Source organism: Nasonia vitripennis, chromosome 2 (genome assembly GCF_009193385.2).
Source record: "Nasonia vitripennis strain AsymCx chromosome 2, Nvit_psr_1.1, whole genome shotgun sequence".
Taxonomy (NCBI): domain Eukaryota; kingdom Metazoa; phylum Arthropoda; class Insecta; order Hymenoptera; family Pteromalidae; genus Nasonia; species Nasonia vitripennis.
The window spans coordinates 13,959,791-13,981,958 of record NC_045758.1 but is presented as its reverse complement, the minus strand read 5'-3'; the positions used below and the strand labels follow the sequence as shown (position 1 = coordinate 13,981,958).

The following is a 22,168-nucleotide window of genomic DNA, read 5'->3' as shown; positions in this document are numbered from 1 at the left end:
TCAAAAAAGTAGAACATTCTACCTAGCAAGTTTTTGTCCACATAAAAATCATAGAAAAGACAAATCTGTAGACAGTTGTTATGAAAAAAGTAAATAAAAAATATAGAGAAAAACATAGAAAAAAAGGATAAAGAGCTTTTGATAGCTTCGACCGGGCAAGAGCATGGCCCCCTAAAAAGCATCGCATCGAGTCTCGCTCGGAAGTGGGCGAGGTCGACGCGTATGACTCGGGCCGTCTCGTTTGCGCGCGCGAAGCCCAGCTCTTTTGCCAAACCCATGCAGCAGCATCTGTTTGTGTTTAAGTGCAATTTTCTCTGTCCCCTGCAGGAGAACTTCATCAACGTCGGCTTCCTCAGGCTCTTTCGTGCGGCCAGGCTGATCAAGCTGCTCAGACAAGGTTACACCATACGGATATTACTTTGGACGTTCGTTCAATCATTTAAGGTACGGTTGTCCGACTCATTTTTTCTCTCACTGGTGTAATTTACATGTAACTTGACTGATCCGAATTAACACGAATTTCAACGATCCTTCATTCCAGGCTCTGCCTTACGTATGTTTACTCATAGCGATGCTCTTCTTCATTTACGCAATCATCGGCATGCAGGTAAGGGTCGTAGGCCACATTGGCTAAAAACATTAATTTGAAATGTACTAAAAAAATCATCTCGAAATCATAATAATCATTCATCCTACTGATCGGGTGGGAATACACACAACGGATGTATAGTCACAAATGCATAGTGGGGTGCACTGTGAGTGTGTCCCCGAAAGTATATTTATAAAAGCGGTGAATCGAGAGAAAGAGAGATTTTGCAAGTTTCCAGTGCCACGTACTGTAACGAACACAATAAGTCATCTGAAAACTCTATCTTTAACCATCAGGTCTTTGGAAATCTGGCGAACGATCCAACGACGGCTATCGAATCACACAACAACTTTCAGTCCTTTTTTGGCGGTCTTATGTTGCTCTTTCGGTGAGTCGAGCAGCTGAACCATGATATTGGGCCCGTACTACTCGAGGGCCAAAATTTTTCTCGCTAAATGAACTTGAAACATAGAAGAGCGCTTTTTAATCTTTTATTATTATTATTATTATTACATATCGCCCACTCGTTTTTTCTCGTAATTCTGCTTCATAGTCAATACAACTTTTTTATTATACTTTATTACTTTTTTTTTCACAGACAATGTTTCTATATTTTTGATACCACTTTTTAGCCGACTTTCTTTTTTTTTCTGTAAGCAACAGTGACTGATACATAGGCAATACTTTTATTCTTACATATTATATTAAGTAATCGTAGAAGGCTAATGGAAAGACAGTACTTTTGAGCGACAAGGGCGATTTTAATCATTCTTGATTATATACTTAGTAATTTTTTGGTAAACAAAGAACGTATGATAATACTAGTCATAGCTTGTGAGTGTAGACTTAGAAGTAAGCTGCTCGACGAATATTAGGTAATTTTATATTGAACTTTTTTACTATACTATTATTCATCATACATCCCCAGACAATAACGTTACGTAATACTATAGCTTTATACTTTTTTCTGTTCATGATATTAGTCGTAGAGACAGACTTCTTTTATTATTTCATCAACAACCAAGTACGGCAATTAGTGCTAATAATCACATACTTTTCTCACACACACACATACACACACCGCTAGTTGGCATAAATACAAACAGACACTAGTAATTGGCCCAGCAAAAGAGAGAGCACGCGATCGATCTAGAGAAAACCATAGAACGATGAAAAGAAACGATGATGAAAACATAAAAAAAGATACCATCCGATTATTAAAAAAAGAGATCAAATTCGAACCGCATTTTTAATCGATCATCCTACTCATTCTAATGGTGCTTTCGCTCTGTTTTCGCTGCGGCCATCTGCTTACCTTCCCTCAGGTGTTCGGTAACATCGCCTTGGTGGAGAAAAACTCGATCAACAAGCACAATAATTTTCAGAGTTTTATTCAAGGTCTGATGTTACTATTTCGGTAAGTGCTGCCACCTCAAGACTTGACGTGCACGAAAGCTATGGAAAATTTTCGCGCTCGCGTGTGTACATTCACTCGTACTGTATACATCAGTGTAAGCCACGATTTTTGTGGGTTCAGTATACTTTGTAAATTATTTTTCCAAACTTCGACAACCGTCTTAACCTCGATTATCAAAATTAATCAAAAGCTATTTAGTTTTCCTGCACACGTCGACACACTTAGACTATTAACGTAGATATGCAAGCCATGGAAGCGTCAACTGCTTTTCAGAACACTCACACTACACTAGACACTTTTTATTTTAATCGTAATAAATGATGCTGATTTTAACGTAATCTAAACAAGCCATTTTAACTCCTAAAAATGGTTCGAGTTCATAGATGAATTTGATAGTCACGTAACGTACTGATTAAATTGTATAAACTTATTTGAAAGATATCTTCACTCGAGTAAATCTTGATCATCATTTGTTAGACACACCAACAATGAAAGAGCGTAAATGCATGAACTGGGTCGAGCTTCTAGAGCTAGATCTGCACGTCGACAGTTTCATGGCTTGCTTGATTGAATCACTGCACGGCTTTCTAGATACCCCCGTACTCCGAGGTCTCTATAAAAGTTTTTTTTTTCATTTCTTAGTAACTGACATGGTAATATCTTTTATATGAAACCTTTATATAATTAGCGTTTTATATGATAAAGTAGCTCGAAATACTCGTTGCTCGAGTAACGAAGACTGCTTCATGTTATAACTATAATGCTAAAAGTACAGTAAAAAAAGAGAAAAAAAGAGATAAAGAGCAGGGCGGTAAAGCAACGCGTGAACGATGAGCCAAGCTAATGCAGCCACCGTGTGTTCTTTCTTTCGTGCTCACCCACTGAAGATGCGCGACGGGCGAGGCGTGGCCGAACATCATGCTGGCATGCATAGCGGACCAGCCGTGCGATCCGCGCTCGAAGGAGACAGGCGACAAATGCGGCTCGAACCTCGCCTACGCTTACTTCGTCAGCTTCATCTTCTTCTGCTCATTCCTCATGCTCAATCTCTTCGTCGCCGTCATTATGGACAACTTCGACTACCTGACGCGCGACTCGTCGATTCTCGGCGCCCATCATCTCGACGAGTTCGTCAGGATATGGGCCGAGTACGATCCCAACGCCACGGGTAAGATCCACTACACCGAGATGTACGACATGCTGAAGAACATGGATCCGCCGCTGGGCTTCGGTAACAAGTGTCCGAATAGGCTGGCCTACAAGAAACTGATAAGAATGAACATGCCCGTCGATGTGGACGGGAAGGTCAACTTTACCACGACGTTGTTCGCGCTTATCAGGGAAAATCTCAGCATAAAGATGAGAAACGGTGAGTTGAAGTATCAGCATCATCTGACCAAGCGCTGACTTGCACTACTGAAGTACAAATTTAAATTGAATAAGTGAACTTAATGCAATGTACTGTTCAACCATTTTGTTTGCAATTGTTACTGAATATCCTTCCAACAGCGGATGAAATGGACCAAGCCGACGAAGAACTGAGGGATACCATAAGAAACATTTGGCCTCTACAGGCTAAGAAATTGTTAGATCTATTGGTACCCAGGGCAGAAGGTAGTACTTCTATTTCTAAATTATTTTTCCATTCTGATTATCGGACACTGAAACTCTTTGTTGATGAATTTTTCAGCCGTGAAAAAAGAGAAGCTTACGGTGGGTAAGATTTACGCCGGACTGCTGATCCTTGAGAGTTGGAAGGCCACGAGATTTGGCCAGAAGGAGTCGACTCAGGTGAGTTTTCGGAACCTTTTCTACCTAGACTTATACTTACTATACGCGGTAATAATGCCCCTTTGACTATATAAATTTATGTTGATGCGAAGCATAATGTTTTTTTTGACCGTTGAAGATGGCTCTCTAATTTTTCAATTTTAGCCCTTTGATACTTTAGTACGTCCTCAATCATTTAAATGACATCATTCTTAGTTCAGAGTCACATCGGTAGCCTCTAATAGAAAGGGAATAAATTTGAAAATTAGAGAGAACGAAATCATGATGAAAGTTACGTGTCCGAATGAGTGTTTGTCGTTGGCTTCTTCGTCGTAGGAGTTGACGGCCAGTGTGTGAAGATTGTGAATTTCGTTTAGCATATCCAAGTGTTAAACAGCAGCTTTTAGATAACTGTTTTTAATTTTTTGTATTATTTTTTTGTTTCTTTTATCTGGTCTCCATTTCTAAATTTTCACATTCATATAATATTCTGAATTTCATATTTGTTTGACTACAATTAGTCTGATCATAATCTATAGTGAATAGAGAAGAATTCATTTTTGCAAAATGGAGACCGTTCGAACTGTTCTGTGCTCAGTAGTGCTAATAATTCTTGTGAAAGTGTACCCGATCCAAATAATTATTTGAAAGAAAAATATATATGTATGTATGTATATATATATATATATATATATATATATATATATATATATATATAATATATATATATATATATATATATATATATATATATATATATATATATATATATATATATATATATATATATATATATATATATATATATATATATATATATATATATATATATATATATATATATATAATATATATATATATATAGAGTCAGCAACGTCATTTCATCAAGCCTTTCGCAGTCATTTGTGATTGTCCTTCAGAACATCTGTACCCCGTTTGTTAATATCACTGAATGTAAAAGTGATGAAGTGACGAAATATCGGCTGTCCCTTAATCATCCGATGATCAAGCATTTGTGGATATTACGATTATTAAGATTCGAGTTAGTCGAATTCTTTATATTGTAGAAAATAATTGATGTTATTTAACCCAGAATAATAAGTGATGTCCGTTTTCAACATAGTTATAATAGATCTTAGAAAATAATTTACAAAGATTATACAATAGACTTATAATATTGATAGATGACCTACACTTAATATTTATGAATCTACATAGTTTTCGGTAAACGTAGCTTAATTTTTTATATTTCTCAAAATAATAAGTAAAAAAGCGAATTGCCAATATAGAACCTATATCTGAATATTAGCGATTTTTAGACAATAATGAAAGAATGCAATACATAACGAAATAGATAAAATGAATACTATATTTCCCAATTTTAGAGACCTAATATAAGTTTAGATGATTTAGATAAATATATGAGTATAACGAATAAGTTTAGTAGGCACTTATAGAAGACTGAGTGTTGAGTGGTATTTTTGATTGACTTTCATCTGTAACGAAGTACGATATAATCTGATTAAAGTATACAGAGAAAATTAACTCGGCATCGCCGGGTCTTTAGATTAATTAGAGTGATTTGATACTACTATAATTAGGTATTAGATAATTTATTTGATGAGCACTATAATGCTAATTATTCTACTAAATCTGAAGAAAAAAAAGAAAAAACTATACCCTTAACAACAGGTTTAAGAACGAAGCTCTCAATCATCTGTTTATGATTTTTCTTTGTTTTACAGAACGATAACGATCTTATCGATAACGATAATGCCGGGCAAAGTGCTGCGGCCACGGCGGTAGTACTTACTCTTTTCTCTTATCTTAATTCTTTTTCGACACTATTATTATTTTTCTTTTACTTGTCGTACTACTTTTGTTTAAGCATTTATGCATTCCTCATTTATTGTTCACCTCATCATTATATGCTTTGAAGACTTGTTTTTCTCTCTTCCTTTTTTTTTACTGCAATTATAATTACTCTTATTAATTATTATTGATTATTCAAACTTTTTTTTGTTCTGTTTTTATTATTATTATATTATCTAAATTTTTATACTTTTGAGAAGAACTCGTCTTTTTTCACTGCATTTATATGCATTTATTTTTACATTTACGTTTGATGTTATACTATTATAGTTTATATATATATATATATATATATATATATATATATATATATATATATATATATATATATATATATATATATATATATATATATATATATATATATATATATATATATATATATATATATATATATATGTGTGTGTGTGTTCAAATTTGTGTTCCTTATAATTATACTTATACTGTGTTTCTATAATTTAGTTATCAGTTACACCTGTTTTGCTAACTATTATAGCCCTTTAGTTTGGCATTGAACATCATGAACCTTACCTGACATTTCTTTCTTAAACATTGAGAGCAGCGCAGATTTCGATGAATCACAACAAAGGAACAATGTATTGCAGTTCCGATTTCAACATCGATAACTGTGCTTTCTTTTAGTACGATATATCACCATCACCACACGAGCATTTTTTTATTAAGTCTTTCCTAAACAGCAACACTTATAGCTGAACAATATAGTACAACTTTATAGAAAATAGAATGCCTACTAAAATAATAGCAGATTAGAAGTATTAGTGCCTTACAAACAGAAAACAAAATAAAAACAGGTCCTGTTTTTCAGAGCACGCACGATCAATTATTATTATATTACTATAGTTAATAAATAGATCAGTAGTCGTTCCATCTTCGTATATTGCAGCAACGATCCAACGAGTTTTATACTTTTAATGCATTTCTTTTTTCAAAAAATGGATGTTTGACCAATTGATAACCTATACTAATACACTACAATAAATTTGGATTGCCACGTGATATTGGGAGATTGGAACTTTAGGCTTGCAAAAGACGCTTCGAACGACAATACTACTTCATAAGCAGCTGCGAATCGAGGCGTATTTTGGAAAGCAATCTTTAATATACCTATACTTTATAAATATACACCCCGTTAAATAAATTGAAAGCGCAAATACTGGGCGCGCAGCGATTTACAAATTGCCGGACAAGTATTTGCGGCTCGTTCTCGTCAACGTTCTATATATAGTAATTACTTGTGATGTAAGTAAAGAACCTGCGCTTGAACTCTAATGTCTACATGAGTATAAGTAACGAAAAACAGCAGCCTCTTTATTACTTTACTCTTCTATTAGTAACGTAAATAAAAATCGTTGACGACTCTAGTACTTATTGATAACTAGCTCGCCTTTTGCCTCAATAACAACATTTCTCTTCATAATAACTTATACGCATCTAACTTTTTTCTTTTCTTCTTAGGCACGACACTCGAGTGTGTTTTATTTATCATGTGTCTTATCAGTAACATTACAATACGATGGCTTAGTTAATCGCAGAATTAGTCGGTCTTAGATCGAAGCTAGAGTAATTACATATTTTATCTCTTTTTTTATATTAAACATTGATCTCTTTTTCTTGTAACTGTCTAGTTGACTTGTCAGACACTGTTTTTCTTATACTCACGATAGCATAGTTAAATTATATACTCTTGTGTAGTCCTAGTCGAGTCTTTTTCACAATCATGCTTGAGGAATTTTATTGATATATAAAAAGCCAAATGTAAGTATAGGAGCATAGAACAGCTATTGATATTCCATGGCTCATTCAATAATTCCTCTAGATAATCATTGTGTTGTCGATTGAGACTCGTCACAAAAGCATATCATTAGAGAGATACTTATACTCTTCAACTTTTACTTAAGCATCTTGTAGATTAGTTTTAAAATTATAAACCTAGCATACTTATATGATAATGAACGTAGAACTTTTTTCTCTTTTGCTTAAATTGGTCTTGAAGCGTGTTTTAGATCGTACTTCTGTCTTTACCCCCAATAACTACCCTGAACAATCACTTTTTTTTTAAATTGAAGCATAATTAACATGCTTCCAGAGGCAATGGAAAGATTTGAATTTTTCCACTGTCGACGGAAGGCGCGATTAATTCCTCAAATATTACTCAGGCATGCTTGTAATGAATTGAATACCAAATCCCCGTACAATAACGATTATTTTGTCGTATAGGTTGTAAAGGTAAATAATTTGTCTGTGTGGCTACGTTTGGACCCCTAAATCCTTAAAATCTACTTATTGGCTTGAAAATCCTCGTCTGTTAAATTCACGTTATCACGTATAACCGCAAACGTCCATTGACAATGAATTTTTTCTTACTTTGTCTGTGTGTCATCGTCTTTAAAATTCATCGTCGATTAGTTTGCTTTGCATGCTTTATTATATAATAATAACAAATAAAACAAGTATATTGCAGAACTTTTTTATGTCCCGTAATATACTGGCATTATTCCAAATGTCATTAACTGTCGACACCATCACGTGTGCCATAAAAGCAGCATCCAAATTCAAAGTGTACGCTATCCAACAAACATATACAGGCTTTAAATGACAATGAAAATTAAATGTTTCAAAATAAAAGCAACCATCTATAAATGTAAAAGTAAACTTCAATTAAATAACGAACACTATAAAATTTTTTAATTTACAATCATGACTATGAGATCGTCGCTGATATGTCACTTCTCAGTCAATCTAGTTTACATTTATCATTCCTCAAGCAGCACAGATCTCAAGAGACACATAATTTTGATTAAAAAAAATGATCACTTAAATGAATTACTGTTCAATCATGCATGACCAACGTTTTAAATCTTCTCATAATAAAAAGACACTCTGCACTAATCCACCACGACACTTTTTTCTGGCATGGTTTTTTAAGCATTTTTCTAATAATCAACAAAAGTTAGTAAATTACATTTTTCTGCTCTCGTGCTCCTTTTTGTCTCTTGGTGTTTACATGCATTTTTGTTCTCAAAAAAATAAAACCTCCATCTCTCGAATAATACATTCGCGAAAGCAACACCCGAAGGAGACTAGAGAGAGTAGAAAAAAGGCAAATGTCTGTATTAAACGCAGCGGAAAACAGTGCGAGAGAAGATTCGTGTCGGAGGAAAAGCCTGTATGTGCCTGTGTACATACCGCGTAACGAAAAAAAGTACAGTGGATTCTGCAAAATTAAAAAGTAAATTCTTAAAAGATGGTTATAAATTAATTATTGTGATGTGAGAGTGAAAGAGAGAGATCTGAAATACGAGATTTGGAGAGTCTGACCGAACGGGTGTTGTTTCGCTTCCACTCACGATACAGCGCTCGGCCTTCTTGGAGGCGTTGCTGGACGCGGCCGCGGTGAACCACGCGGGGAATAACCACCATCCGAGCAGTCGGACCAACAGCCTGGAACCACCGGGCGCACCCGACCACAAGGAGCATCATCACCTGCCCAGAGGCTCGCACGGCGACGAGGAGGAGGGTCCCCTCGGGATATTCGCGGCCGCCGAGCAGAGACGTCAGCGTAGCATCAGGTAAGTCGTCGATTCGTCAAAAATTTATGAGCTCCACTGTACAAAGTTCACTGACGCAACGATCGTTGCTCTGCTTGCTCGGTTTTAGGAACAAAAAGGTGAACTGGAAGGTGTCACAGCAGTACGATAAACTAGGGAGCAACGGAGAGAGTAGCCAGGGAGGGGTTGGGCCTCACGGGGCGGGGTTTCACGGTTCGGCAATCATTAGTAACGGCGATGAGCGCCTCAGCCCCGATCTAGAGCCATTGCTGACGGAGCCCTCCCGACCGGCACGTCGGGAGTACGCCCAGTATTGTCATCATCATCTCTATCACCGACTCAGAAACCGAAATCGTTACCGAAATCAGTACTACTACGACAACTACGACAGCTACAACAACACCTACTACGACAATAATAATCGATACTATGATCAGTACTACTACGATCAATCGTACCGCCATCGACCGCATCGTCATGATTATCATCGTCATGATCATCATCATCATCACCATCGACCATCCTCGTACCATCACCACCACCACCATCATCGTCACCACGCCAACACCTACGCACCTCGATCCTCGATCCGTTACCGCAAGGTGTCAACGCTCGGTTCTTTTTCTCAAATCCAATTACAGCAAATTATCTTATTTTTTATTTTAAAGTCGAGCTGATTTGAGTTTGTATATTATATTTTCTTTGATCACTTTACTCTATTAATTTTGATTTTTATAGTAAGATTCGCAATATTTTTGAATTTCAACATTGTACTTTGCATAAGCCCTGTCGAGATTGGATCTTTGACGGTATTGCGCGACTTTAACGTAGACACGAGGCGTGTTTTAGTTATTGCGTTTAAGTGTTAGTGAACCCCATTGATAGAGTAACCAGTTGTATTTTTATTGCTATATTTACTATATACTTACATTTAAAAGTGCGTTTGTGTTGATGATCGCAGATACTGTATGATACAATTGATATTCGATTTCTTATAGAGAAATCTCTACCTTATACTATATATATATATATATATATATATATATTAGATTACATTCAATGTTTACACGACCATCGCGACCTCTTCAACCCCGTTAGCATACAACATTTAGATATTTCTATACGAAAGATTAGTTTTTTTTTATCGTTTTTGAATAATACTATATATACAAAATCAATCATCAAACATTTTCCCCAGTAGTTTAGTGAATCTCCCCTCATCAGTCCATCAACCCTCTCCAACTCATCATAGATGACATTTTACTAGAAAATGGCGAAATTAGATATGATACCGTAACTCTATATATTTATATTATACACTCACATAACGACTTTAGAGAGTCCCACCCTTCCCTAGCTGCTTTCGACATCCAGGAGAACAACTAGATTAACGTATCTGAATAATGTTGTATAACCATCTGTGTACGTGTAATGTGTATAATCAGAATAACAATTACGAAATAATATACGTGAACCTCGCGCGATAATGAGGCGTACGAACGATAAAAATCGCTAATCCGGTGTGTCGGTTGTGAAATATCACCGGTAAGTACACACGCCTAAAATAGATCGCTCTGCCTCTACTCTGGAAGATGCCATCAGTCTCAAGTCTCCGTATACGCATAAATAGATACTCGCTGCACCAGGATATATAGCGAATAACTAAGAGAACAAAGAAGATGAGATAGACATCTTTTTTCAATCGCATGAGCATGTTTTTTTCTATCAAAATTTTACTACTACAAGATTTTTCACACTTGGGCATGATAGACTACCTCGATTTTTCTACATACCTTTTTGCAAGCTATGGTACTTCTTTCAAATCGCTTCACTCGAAGCAGTTTCACTTAGCAAACTTACGTCTAATAGATCACGACTCCACGTCCTTTTTAAACTAAATGTCTTTTCAAAACTTCAGAAATCTAGTTCAAAATTGTGTGCGTAGCATTTTTCTTTCTCTGATAAAGTAGGTGTGTCTTTAAAAAGGACCCGCACAACAATAGTTGAGAACGTAATTCCATTAGAGCGCAAGTAGTGACAACACGCTGAGTGGAGCTTGCACATGCAACAAAAAAAAATACGAAAAGCTTTCGGTCGAATCTCTACAACAGAGTATTATAGCGATTCGCTCGGACAGCTGATCCATCGACAGAGGCAAAAGGCGCCGATACGCCGAATATCATAAAAAACTTGCTTGATACATAACTATTAAAACGTACATCGCGTTTCGGCTCATCGACGCATCGCCCAACAACGATGCGGAGGTGCAGCTGGTATTAAAAAAGAAATCGTCGTTCTCGAACCCGATGTTGATTTGTTCGATGCCAAGATCGGAACACGAAGCCAAGATTCTATTATATATTGAGTATTACATTATTACGACACGATATATTTTTTCTTGAGCTCGACTCGATTTCGTCTTGTATCTCTACTTTACATATATTTTTTCTATAATACTTAGATTACGTGCATATAATTAACGATATAACCAAACGCGAATCAAGCCTCGAGCCTTGCCAATACTCACGGCCGACTTTTTTTCTCTTTCTTCCCCTCGTCGTCCACGAAATCCCGCCTCTAGATGGACCTGCAAGACGTCGTGATCAGCGACTCGAGAGCCGGCAGTCTCGAGAGCCTCACCCACGCGGAGCGACTTCATCCTCATCACACAGCGACTCATCCGGCGAGACATTCCCGATCGCCGAGTCTAAGGTACAGCCTAATGTCAGCCGATTGCCATGTGTATTCGCAATGTTCTACTTGTCCTTGGTGTGAATCGATTATGTATGGATTAAACATAGCCGAATTTGCCTCAGGTCGCCGTCACCTCGACAGCACAGGTACGACCATCGGCAGCAGCAGTACCACGACGGCTTGGGCTTCAGCGAAACCGTCAACAACGTCGTCGAGATCCAGAGGCACACGCATCACGGCTACCCGCGCTACACTCACTCGAGGAGGATAAGAGGTGCATAATTCGGCTTCTGTCTCCGCGTTGCGTGCGCGCGAGCGAAGTTATACTATTAACTCTTGGAAAAAAAAATATATCTCGCGCTGCAAGTAACAGTGTGTCTCATATACATAATCCATTGTTTTTTATAGAGTTGTATATTGAGTGCGATGGGCCCGGAGATTATATATATATATATATATATATATATATATATATATATATATATATATATATATATATCGATTATTCTTTTGTTTGTAACTCATTATTTATACATCTTTATTTTTCTCATGTCCAACTGATCGAAGGTTCAAAACTTGCAGCAAGAGTTGTGTAAATTCATTTGAATGTTGCTGTTAATAGATTACATACGCAATCAGTGAAACAAGCTCAATGTGTCAATCGATGTAATAAGTTTTCTTCGTTCTGTTCTGTTATGCGCTACACAGACTATTACGACCACTGCGACTATTACGACGATGGTAATTCTTTTCACCAAAGCATTTTCATAACTCTTTCTCTTTCTATCTATCTCTATCTCTATCTCTATCCTCTGTCTATAACTCTCTACTCTATCTGTCTATATAACTCTCCTTCTTTCTCTTTATCCTGCAAGAGCAGCTTTTTGCGATATCTTTCTCTTTTGTTTTTGTTTTATATAGTTTTACATCACAGGTACACACTATGATTTACACTTGGTAAACACAGACATTTTCGTGTCGCCGATATCACACCACCACGATCGAGCTCTCAATCTCTCCCAGATATCTCGGATTAAGCCGCAGTCGTTGTTCTACATCGCGCATTTCTCGATACAGCTTTAAGAGACATGTAGTATAGAGGGAGAGATTCCGAGCGGATCGACACTCGGTATTATTGTGTGTGTGTGTGTGTGCGTGTGCGCGTGTGTGTGTGTGTGTTTGAACATTTACTACATAATGTGTGATTTGCATCACCATAGCGCTAGATACACGTATCTTTAGAATTAACTCGTTATGCACGCCAAACGAGAGATTTAGAGTCGCCGGTCCTAGATCGACGACGAGTATGTATGATAATTACTCGTAAAAGATGTGACGCTTGACATGGTTGTATAGTATGCTCACCTGGCACTTGTAGACAAGTCTGCCTTGTAGTCAACGGCTGTGTTACACATACACACACTACACAAAGACCAAGTATCACCTTGTGCAGGCACGTTCTATACCGCTTTGTTAGAATTTTAAACGTCATCGATATTCAGTCGATGCTGCGGTCTTGTTGTCATTGGCAAGGTTATACTTGGTCGAATCGTACATACATATGTTATAGAATAGTCGTTGGCTATACACGAGTTATTGCACGTAGTTATTCATGCGTCGAGAGACAAAAGGAGAATTTCAAAAGATAATCCGCACACTTGTAGTCGTTCGAGAAATCGATATGATATACAGACAGAATACAAGTTTTTTCAGATTGAAATTTTTTGAGCTTTGCAAGGCAGCGTAGCATCGGATGATCTATCATCTGTAAATATATTATATTTTCTTCTTTAAGGAATGCCGCAAGACTTAGTTGTTCTTTTATCGAGGATATCTAAGTACATGATATTACGTATTTTGATTTTATTTAGAAAAGTTCGTTGCTCTGAGCAAAAGCTGCAAAACGATCATGAAGACGTGCAAAGGCGCCGTAAAGTCGCACTCGTTCATGTCGGCTTCGTTTCAGAGTAACGTCGTATAAATCGCTAGAGTAATAGATTATACTTTCTACGATTTTTCTTTGTAATGCTACAAGTCTGAAGTAAACTATAGCTCCGATTCTCGTAAAACGCGTGTATAAAAATTTGAGTATATATACATAAGAACGCATTTATTTTGTATTCACCTATAAAAGCAGTGGGTAGTCGTTCCAGCCTCGAATTCTACTTGCTCAACAGTCGATCGATGAAAATCATCTTTGTCAATTGAAAAAAGAATCGACTGCGATGAGAGACGGAATTCAAAGCTGCAACCCTGCCATACTGGACAAAGTAAGGAGCCTAAAAAAGAGACCCAAGCTAACGATTTCTGGAATACAGGTCCGTGGAGTGCCTCGACGTCTCCGGCGCGTTCACCGTCGCCGGTGCACCGAGACCACCTGGACCACCAGCACCACCAGCACCACCGCTACGGCACGACGTCGCTGGAGCAGCGCTCGCGCTCACCTTCGCCGATGACGGCTAGACGCGGTGGCGGCGGCATCGGTCCCGGCGGTCACCACCACTACCACCATCAGCCCCACCAGCACAGCTATCCGGTCCTGGTGACGAGGCGCACCGGGCGGCGACTGCCACCGACGCCCAACAAGCCCTCGACACTGCAACTCAAGGCTCCGGCGAACATCAACTTTCCCAAGCTGAATGCTTCGCCGACCCACGGGCCCCTGGCAGTGCAGGCGGCAGTGGCTGTGGCGGCGCAACAGCCCGGGGCTGTGGTGCCTCCACCCACGAACGGACTTGGCTCGCAGGCGATGGCCGGAACCTGTCCGCTCAGCTTCGAGCAGGCCGTTGCCATGGGAAGAGGCGGCAGAATGCTGCCCAGCCCTGTGCCCAACGGTTACAAGCCACAGGTTTGTCGGAATTTTTATCCTACTACTCTCTCTCTCTCTCTCTCTCTCTCTCTCCCTCTCTCTCTCTCTCTCTCTCTCTCTCTCTCTCCCTCTCTCTCTCTCTCTCTCTCTCTCTCTCTCTATGTGGAAAGTATGAAACGTGCACTCGATGTTTCGTTAGTTGTCTTTACTATATACTAGATTAGAATTTTTTTCTTTTTTTGAAACATGTTGTTAAGATGCTTTTGGTTAGTGTATACATATAACTGTCCACCTTAGATGATTGATTTTTTATTATAATAAACATGAAACTAAATAACTTCACTCGTGCAGAAGTAATATGGGGCGCCCGACCAAACTCGGTCGTTACTACTGAAGACAGTTCTATAGCTTCGTGTGTTATACTATAGATACAATATATCGTTCTCGTTATAATCACGTCTTTCCTTCAACATTGAAGAAGATTAGCTTTGTCTCTAGAGAAGATCATTCTATAGTACTTCTTCGAGAAATGTTATAATGAGCTTATTAATACACGAGTGTAATACATATGTCGATGAATTATGCTTAAGGAATCTCCGAAGCAAGAATAGGACAAATAAAAATTCTTTCACTTCGCTTCAAAGTAAATATTGACTAATCGAGATAGCTTGAAATCATGGCCAGGCAGAATGATGAACTTGGAAAATTTTTGTTTCCAGACAAAACAGCGAGCGCCGCGTTCCAGGCACTCGGACAGCGACGACGACGACTGGTGCTAGCCCCGGTGGCGCCCGGGACCACACTGCCATCCGCGAGCGCCCTGCAACACCGAGTCATCCTCATCGTCCGTTTCGCTCTAAAGGCGGCGCCCGACCGACGTACACACACACACGCGCGCGCGCGCGCGCGAACACACCCTACACAATTTCTTGAAATGTGTAACAAAGAAACAAGATAAAACAAAACGGATAAATATAATCACAAGCGCGCGAGTGCAGGCTCGGTTCGGAGGAACGAAGGCGGAGCCGGCGATATTCCCGCTCTTTTTTTCCTCTGCGGTATAGACGTTATGTATGCATTATATATACATATAAATATATAATGAGTATAAGTATAAGGATGTAGAGGGTCAGACAGTGTGAGAAGCAAAGAAAGCTGTTCAGCGTTATATATACTTGAGGCTAAACTTGCGGAAAAAATTAACATTGAGAAAACCTCCGACGAGTTCTTTTTTCTATGTAAACTGAGAGCGGGACTAGCTAATTAATCCTAGAAAAGATTTTATCACGAGCACGACCGGTTGTACATACACATACACGCTGAAGAGTTTTTTTTATATTTAAGGTGTAAACAAACAAAAAAAAATGAAGGAGGAGTTTACGAGAAGAAGCGATTATTACAATGTCGACGTATTATTATTAGTATTATATATATAGCGACGCATCAACTCTTTCATCGTAACCACTGTACGACACACAGTCGAGGTTTTTCATATTTTTTCCATTTTCGCTGAACGATATATAAGTATATATTATACACTTGTAAACACAACAAACACATTGTCGACACATACGAACAGACGATATAACACGTAATTAAACACACATACACACAAGTATATGATAAAGTTATATGTAAAACATACTCGGACACGGTGTCACCCCCTTTTTATACGGATTATAAAGATAAAAATAATAATGAAGAAAGAAAGAAAATATCGCAAAAAACTCATATTGATATGATGAAAGAAAGTAAAAAGAGTCGGGGATGCGTCTCTGGTTAGCTTTTTAGGAGCCTAGTACGACTGCAAATTTAGCGTTGCATTTCTTGCGTTCCTTCCGAACTGCCAAAATTATCAAACCGTATAATAGAAGCGAGTCGAGATAAATAAGAGAAAATATACAGATGTAAGAGCGAGAAAGAGCGTGTACGAGCAAGTCCACTGCAAGAGTATAAATGATTTTAAAGAAATAATATATACGAAAGAATCGAAAAAAATAAATAAACACAAAGAGATACGACGGGTCGAGCCTTCGAACGGAGAAACCGACTGATACACTAACAAACAGAATAAAAAATGATAACAAAATTAAAAAATAGATAAAAACCCAAGAGTCCACCTTGTAATGCGATCACACAAGCAGCCGCGCTGTATATGTAACTCAACTCGCGCGCAAGAGACCCGAGGAAAGTCTGAGAAATAATTAAATAGAAAATTAATTATAACTCGAGAAGAAAAAAAAATAAAATTTCCCATCATCGAGCATATGTACCGAGTTGTAGATGCTAATCGTAGAAGGCCGATTTCGCGATCTTCTTGCAGAATATAACAAACGATATAGGAGAGATACCGGAAATTAAACGATTACGAGGAAGCAGAATAAACCACACACCGAGCGCGAGTATACATTCGAAGCCAGAATCGTGATCGGCTGACGAGGAGCCAAACGATACTTGGCGCCGTTTGAGAAAAAAAACACACTTTGTATATTGCTCATTACCTAATACCGATTTTATTGTTATGCTTGCTAAATATTATTGAATGAGAAGAAATTTATTAAATGTAACATTGTAATTATAATTGCGATTAATACTACCTGTTCAATATAGAGAAAGTAAGTGATGAAAAAGATGTTATCCCGCGAGGACAAGAGTATTATTGAAAATTGAATGTTTCTTTTATAAGCAGATATATATAGATAATATGTGCAACTTTGTTTTAATCCCGCGCGTTCGAGAGTCAGTTCGTTACTATTACAGAGTTCAAACAGATTGTATCTATAGTTTTTAAATTTCTTTGCGTGAATTGTATTATACTATATACATATATTATATTTATTATTACGTTTGTTCTTATGTGCGTGCATAATTTTTGCAAAATGTATTGTTTATTACATGATATCATTTAGCAATCGTTATCATTATCCAAATATTATTGAATAAACAATTGTTTTAGAAGTATAAAAACAAATTACGTTCGGGAGATATATCCAATTATTTTTATCTTCATTGTTTCGTCCGAAAAAAGAGAAAATATAAAACATATTATACATCGCGCCAAACTGAAATGCGTAATATTACATTATTAATTAATAAATTCAAATACATTACATAACTGCCAATGTGTATAGAGTGTTTGAATGATGAAACGACGTATATAAAAAAAAATACATGAGCAAGAACACGAGACACGATCACAAAATATCCGCATAAAATATACGTGATATATAATCGTACGGTTGCGTATAAATGGATATACAAGATTATAATCGAATAGAAAGACAAGGAAAAATAAGCGTGTGTTATTCGTGAATTCATTGATCGATATATCATTCGTAAGTAGCGTTCATAAATATATAGATCGAAATACTAGAGCTTACTATTCGCTTTCTTCCGACACTGTTCATAAATATATATAAATATATACGAGATGTTTTCATTCTCTTTTTGTTTCGTCGCCAAAAATCTATCAATTATTCTCCAATTGTACTTAAAAATCAAATACTGTAGTTGCTCGCATTTTGATTGTTTTCGATGATACTAAACTCTGATGTCTATAGTATATTCTCGCGTTGACTCACAAATAATGGTTGTGCAAATTCATATAATTTTGTTCGAGTATTAAAAACAAAAAAAAAATAAAAAAATTAACAATCGTTGCATTGCTAAAGTATACTACGATGTTGAGTACGTCGCAACAAAATATTCCTCAAATCGTATGCAACTATTCAAATGTCGGTGCACAAAAGTTATCAGAACAGAAACTCACCACCGATTTTCGAGAATTTGTTGCGGCGTATTCGTCAAAAACGTTTTAAAAAAAGTCATAAAAAGCGACAAAAATGTAAAAAAAATCCGACGGAACCGAAAAGCCTCGAGAGGATTTTGCGTCTTTTTAATCGGGATCGCGTGGTTTCTTCCCTTAAGTGCTTTAAAACAAAACTCAATCGTATATCTCGTATTGAAGTATATCGTCCGCGTTACTAGACCTTTAAAGAAAAGAGTGTGGCGCACCGGACGTCGTTAATATAATTGAGACGCAGAAGAATAACAAGGATCGAAAGCAAGCGCGGGAAGAGGAAAGAAAGATATTCGTCTCCCTTTAAGGAACGAAAAAATGAAGGAGAAAATAACACAGAGAACAAAAGTACGCGTCTGCTATATGACTATTGATTATGTATTAAATGAGAGAAGACCGCGAGAGTTAAAAAAAAAGTATATAAGGCAGTAGTAGGTTTAATCGTCATAAATTATAATGTTTTTCTGTGATAAATCCGAGCATAATAAATATTTAAAAAAATAATAATGATAAATATGATAATGCTGAGGATGAATAAAATCTTAGCGAAAAAAACAGTGGACTTGATCCTGTCCGCGCGGACGTTTATAAGTATATAATTACAGCCCCGAAATGTGTTTGTATGCTGTCGAAATTACGCGTCACACCTATACCTGTTACAGATATAGATTTACGAATGATGAGAGTATATAAAATATATAAATATTAAAGAGTAAACCGGGAGCGAGAGTATGAAAGAGTACGAACGTTGCTATGACAAAAAAATTTATTCGTTACATAATAAATATACATTATATTACATTAACTATTTAGAAGCCGTGTGTCGATGAACGACAAGAACAAAGCGAAATTTGAACAGATGAAATAGATGCGCCGGCGTAAACGTAGTTCTTAGGGACCTCGCGTAGCCAATCTTCATTTTGAAATTTCTAGGTTTAACTTGAATTTAAAGAAATATAAAAAAAAACGCTAATGATATATGACCAAGATCTCCGATGGCGCTGTTGTATGATAGGTCGAGGCGGTAAATGTGTAAGAGAAAATAATTGGCATGATCGCTAGATCGTCTTGGAGCACGAAGGCAACAAAAACAAGACTCTTGTAGGTAATTAAAATAATTATATTATTAAAAAGTCGAGTTCAATCTGATCACGTGTGTGACTGTTCCATGAGGCAGAAAGTATAAATGTTCACTTATACGAGAAAGAATAAGAAGAATCAAGTAAATCAGATATGCGCGTATATTATTAAAAAATAAAAAAAGATGGCTGTAGTCAACGGTTTTTTCTCACTCGTAGTACTTACATTTAAAAAAGATAACAAATAAAGTTTAAAACGATAACTCAATACGATTCCTTCATTTTATCCCTTCGTCGGTTAAAGAAGTATGAAATAAACAAGAAACAAGTCGCAGTCATACTCGTAAACGCGCGACGGTCTTCATTTACGGATTTCGAGATATAATAACATGAAAAAAATCGTTCGCGTGCATTCTACTTTTGTTTCTACTTATGATAAAAGAGTTGATTGACATAAAGAGAAATACGTGGCCAAACGTTCGAAGTTATAATTAACAAAAGACGACGTTACAAACTATACATTCGAGATATACGGGAAATACAAGGATTAATCGATGCGAGGGACTTTGAAAAGACGTAAAATAATAATAATAATACTATAATAACAAAGAATCGCATTAATATCCAAACTCGCCAATTCGTCGAATCGATCATCTGTAGGTCTCCATTATGTATACTCGTAATCTAACAAACGAAATGACGCGAACTATGATATAATTACGTTATGATAAAAAGAAACGGGAGAAAAATTTAAGTGTATAATAAAAATATAAAATGATGTCGAAAGATCTCACGTAAATGAAGAGTGTACGATACAATGCGATTATTAAGATTTTTCTACTTATCTATACATATTTGCGCATAACACAATACAACACGTATTACATCACACACGCATGAACATGAATTGATGTTATCAGTGTATAAACGCGGTTCGAAAGTTTTCCTTGACTCGTGATCGGCTCCTTTATAACTACTATAGTCGTAAACATCAAAGATCATCGAGAAAAGTTTAGCAAAAATCATTGGTCGAATCGAGTCGAGGAAAAGTTCGGCCACGCGATACACGTACATCCCACGCATGAAAGAGAGAAAACTAAAGTTGAAACGAGTCGCCCACGTGTGTTGGCGACTTGTCGAGTGGTGTTGAAGGCGAAATTGCGAACGAGAGAACGTGTATATCATTTCGAGAGATTCACATCTATACACGATAATTCAAGTGAAAATAAAATAATAATATAATACTTAATAATAAAGATAAAAACTTTAACAAATGAGATAAATAACCCCGTCGATAATAAAAAATGAAAGAAAAAAATGGATATAATTAATTATTAATTATATTATATGAATGAAAAAATATATATATATATATTCCACTACGTCACTAGACCTCTTGGGCCGGCGACACGGCGGCGGCTCTACTAGAGTTTCATACTTTTGCAAATAATAATCGAACTCGTCGACACTTCGATATAATCTCTAAACTTAATTATAATAATCCGAATGATGAAATTAATGTTTTTTATTAAAAAAATATCAGTGTTCTTTTTTGATGACGATGAGCGCGCGCGCGTATATATATATATATATATATATATATATATATATATATATATATATATATATATATATATACATACGAGAGATTATGTGTCTGCAGCTGTGAATGAGCTGGCGCGAGTGTGTCTGAGAGACAGAGAGGACTCAAAAATTATTATATACATCCGCGAGCATGTGCGAGAGAGAAAGTCTATAGATGAAGTATAATAAAGTGAAAAAAATCCAGTCTTTAAGTAGCTTGTGTGCAATGTTAACAAAATAAAAAAAAAGAAGCAAGGAGTGGAAATGTACCTAGATAGATAGTCTTGTTAAACCTTTTTCGCTTATATATCGTTTAAATACATACATTGAAAAATCACGTTATTTTGTTGATTTATTTAAAAAAACGCACACACTCAAACACTTTCTTGTTTCTTCTCTCTTCCTCCGCATTTACGAAAGTCACGGGTTCCAATTTTTATACCCCTTGCGTACCTCCACGCCTAAATGTTGCATCGTCTCTTTTACCCTTTCTCTCGTTATTTATAATTGTCGAAAAAATGAAATTCCGTAAAATCAGTAGCAGTAAACGGTATAGAGCGAAAAGGTTCGACAGAGTGCATTTGCATATGACAACGAAACGTTGGAATTACTTCAGACAATGACTATTATAGAAACGCGTCGCCCGCACACGGCCCGAATAAACTTGCTGCAGGTGCGCAAATGCAAATACGACGAACATCATTCGCAAGCTGTCGTGGATGATCGAATGTAATACACACACACACGTGTAAAGAGAACAAAAATGACTGAGGACGCGACTACTTCGGAGGCTCACGACTCATTGTTATACGAAACCTTATACACAATATAAATATGTTGCATTACACGAACTGGAGAGATGTGTGCGTGTCAATACGAATGAACGCGAGCCCGGAGAAAATTCGAGGATCAACCATTGGACGCTTTGACTTTGAATATATAAATTACCTTCGAAAATATACGAGCAAGTATATATAAATATTGTG

The 22,168-nt window shown here is 36.9% G+C and overlaps 1 protein-coding gene across 32 annotated transcripts in view; it reads left to right on the top strand.

Annotated features, from left to right (window-relative positions):
• The window catches only part of LOC100121288 (voltage-dependent calcium channel type A subunit alpha-1), a 117,946-nt gene extending 97,614 nt beyond the window's left edge, over window positions 1-20,332 (top strand). For 11 of the 32 annotated variants that reach the window (XM_031923506.1, XM_031923508.1, XM_031923514.1 and 8 more), the window contains 14 exons: window positions 328-444; window positions 542-607; window positions 1,915-2,006; window positions 2,894-3,375; window positions 3,516-3,620; window positions 3,697-3,797; window positions 5,522-5,578; window positions 9,024-9,238; window positions 9,327-9,336; window positions 11,799-11,929; window positions 12,019-12,185; window positions 12,620-12,652; window positions 14,230-14,759; window positions 15,440-20,332. In XM_031923506.1, the coding sequence (XP_031779366.1) occupies window positions 328-444; window positions 542-607; window positions 1,915-2,006; window positions 2,894-3,375; window positions 3,516-3,620; window positions 3,697-3,797; window positions 5,522-5,578; window positions 9,024-9,238; window positions 9,327-9,336; window positions 11,799-11,929; window positions 12,019-12,185; window positions 12,620-12,652; window positions 14,230-14,759; window positions 15,440-15,499 (2,166 nt within the window). In that variant the 3' untranslated portion in view covers window positions 15,500-20,332. Of the gene's footprint in view, window positions 1-303; window positions 445-541; window positions 608-885; window positions 978-1,914; window positions 2,007-2,893; window positions 3,376-3,515; window positions 3,621-3,696; window positions 3,798-5,521; window positions 5,579-9,023; window positions 9,239-9,326; window positions 9,337-11,798; window positions 11,930-12,018; window positions 12,186-12,619; window positions 12,653-14,229; window positions 14,760-15,310; window positions 15,364-15,439 lie in introns of those variants that run through there. The other 21 variants (XM_031923523.1, XM_032597604.1, XM_016982970.2 and 18 more) reach the window with 15 other exon arrangements.
• The last annotated feature ends 1,836 nt before the right edge of the window (window positions 20,333-22,168 follow it).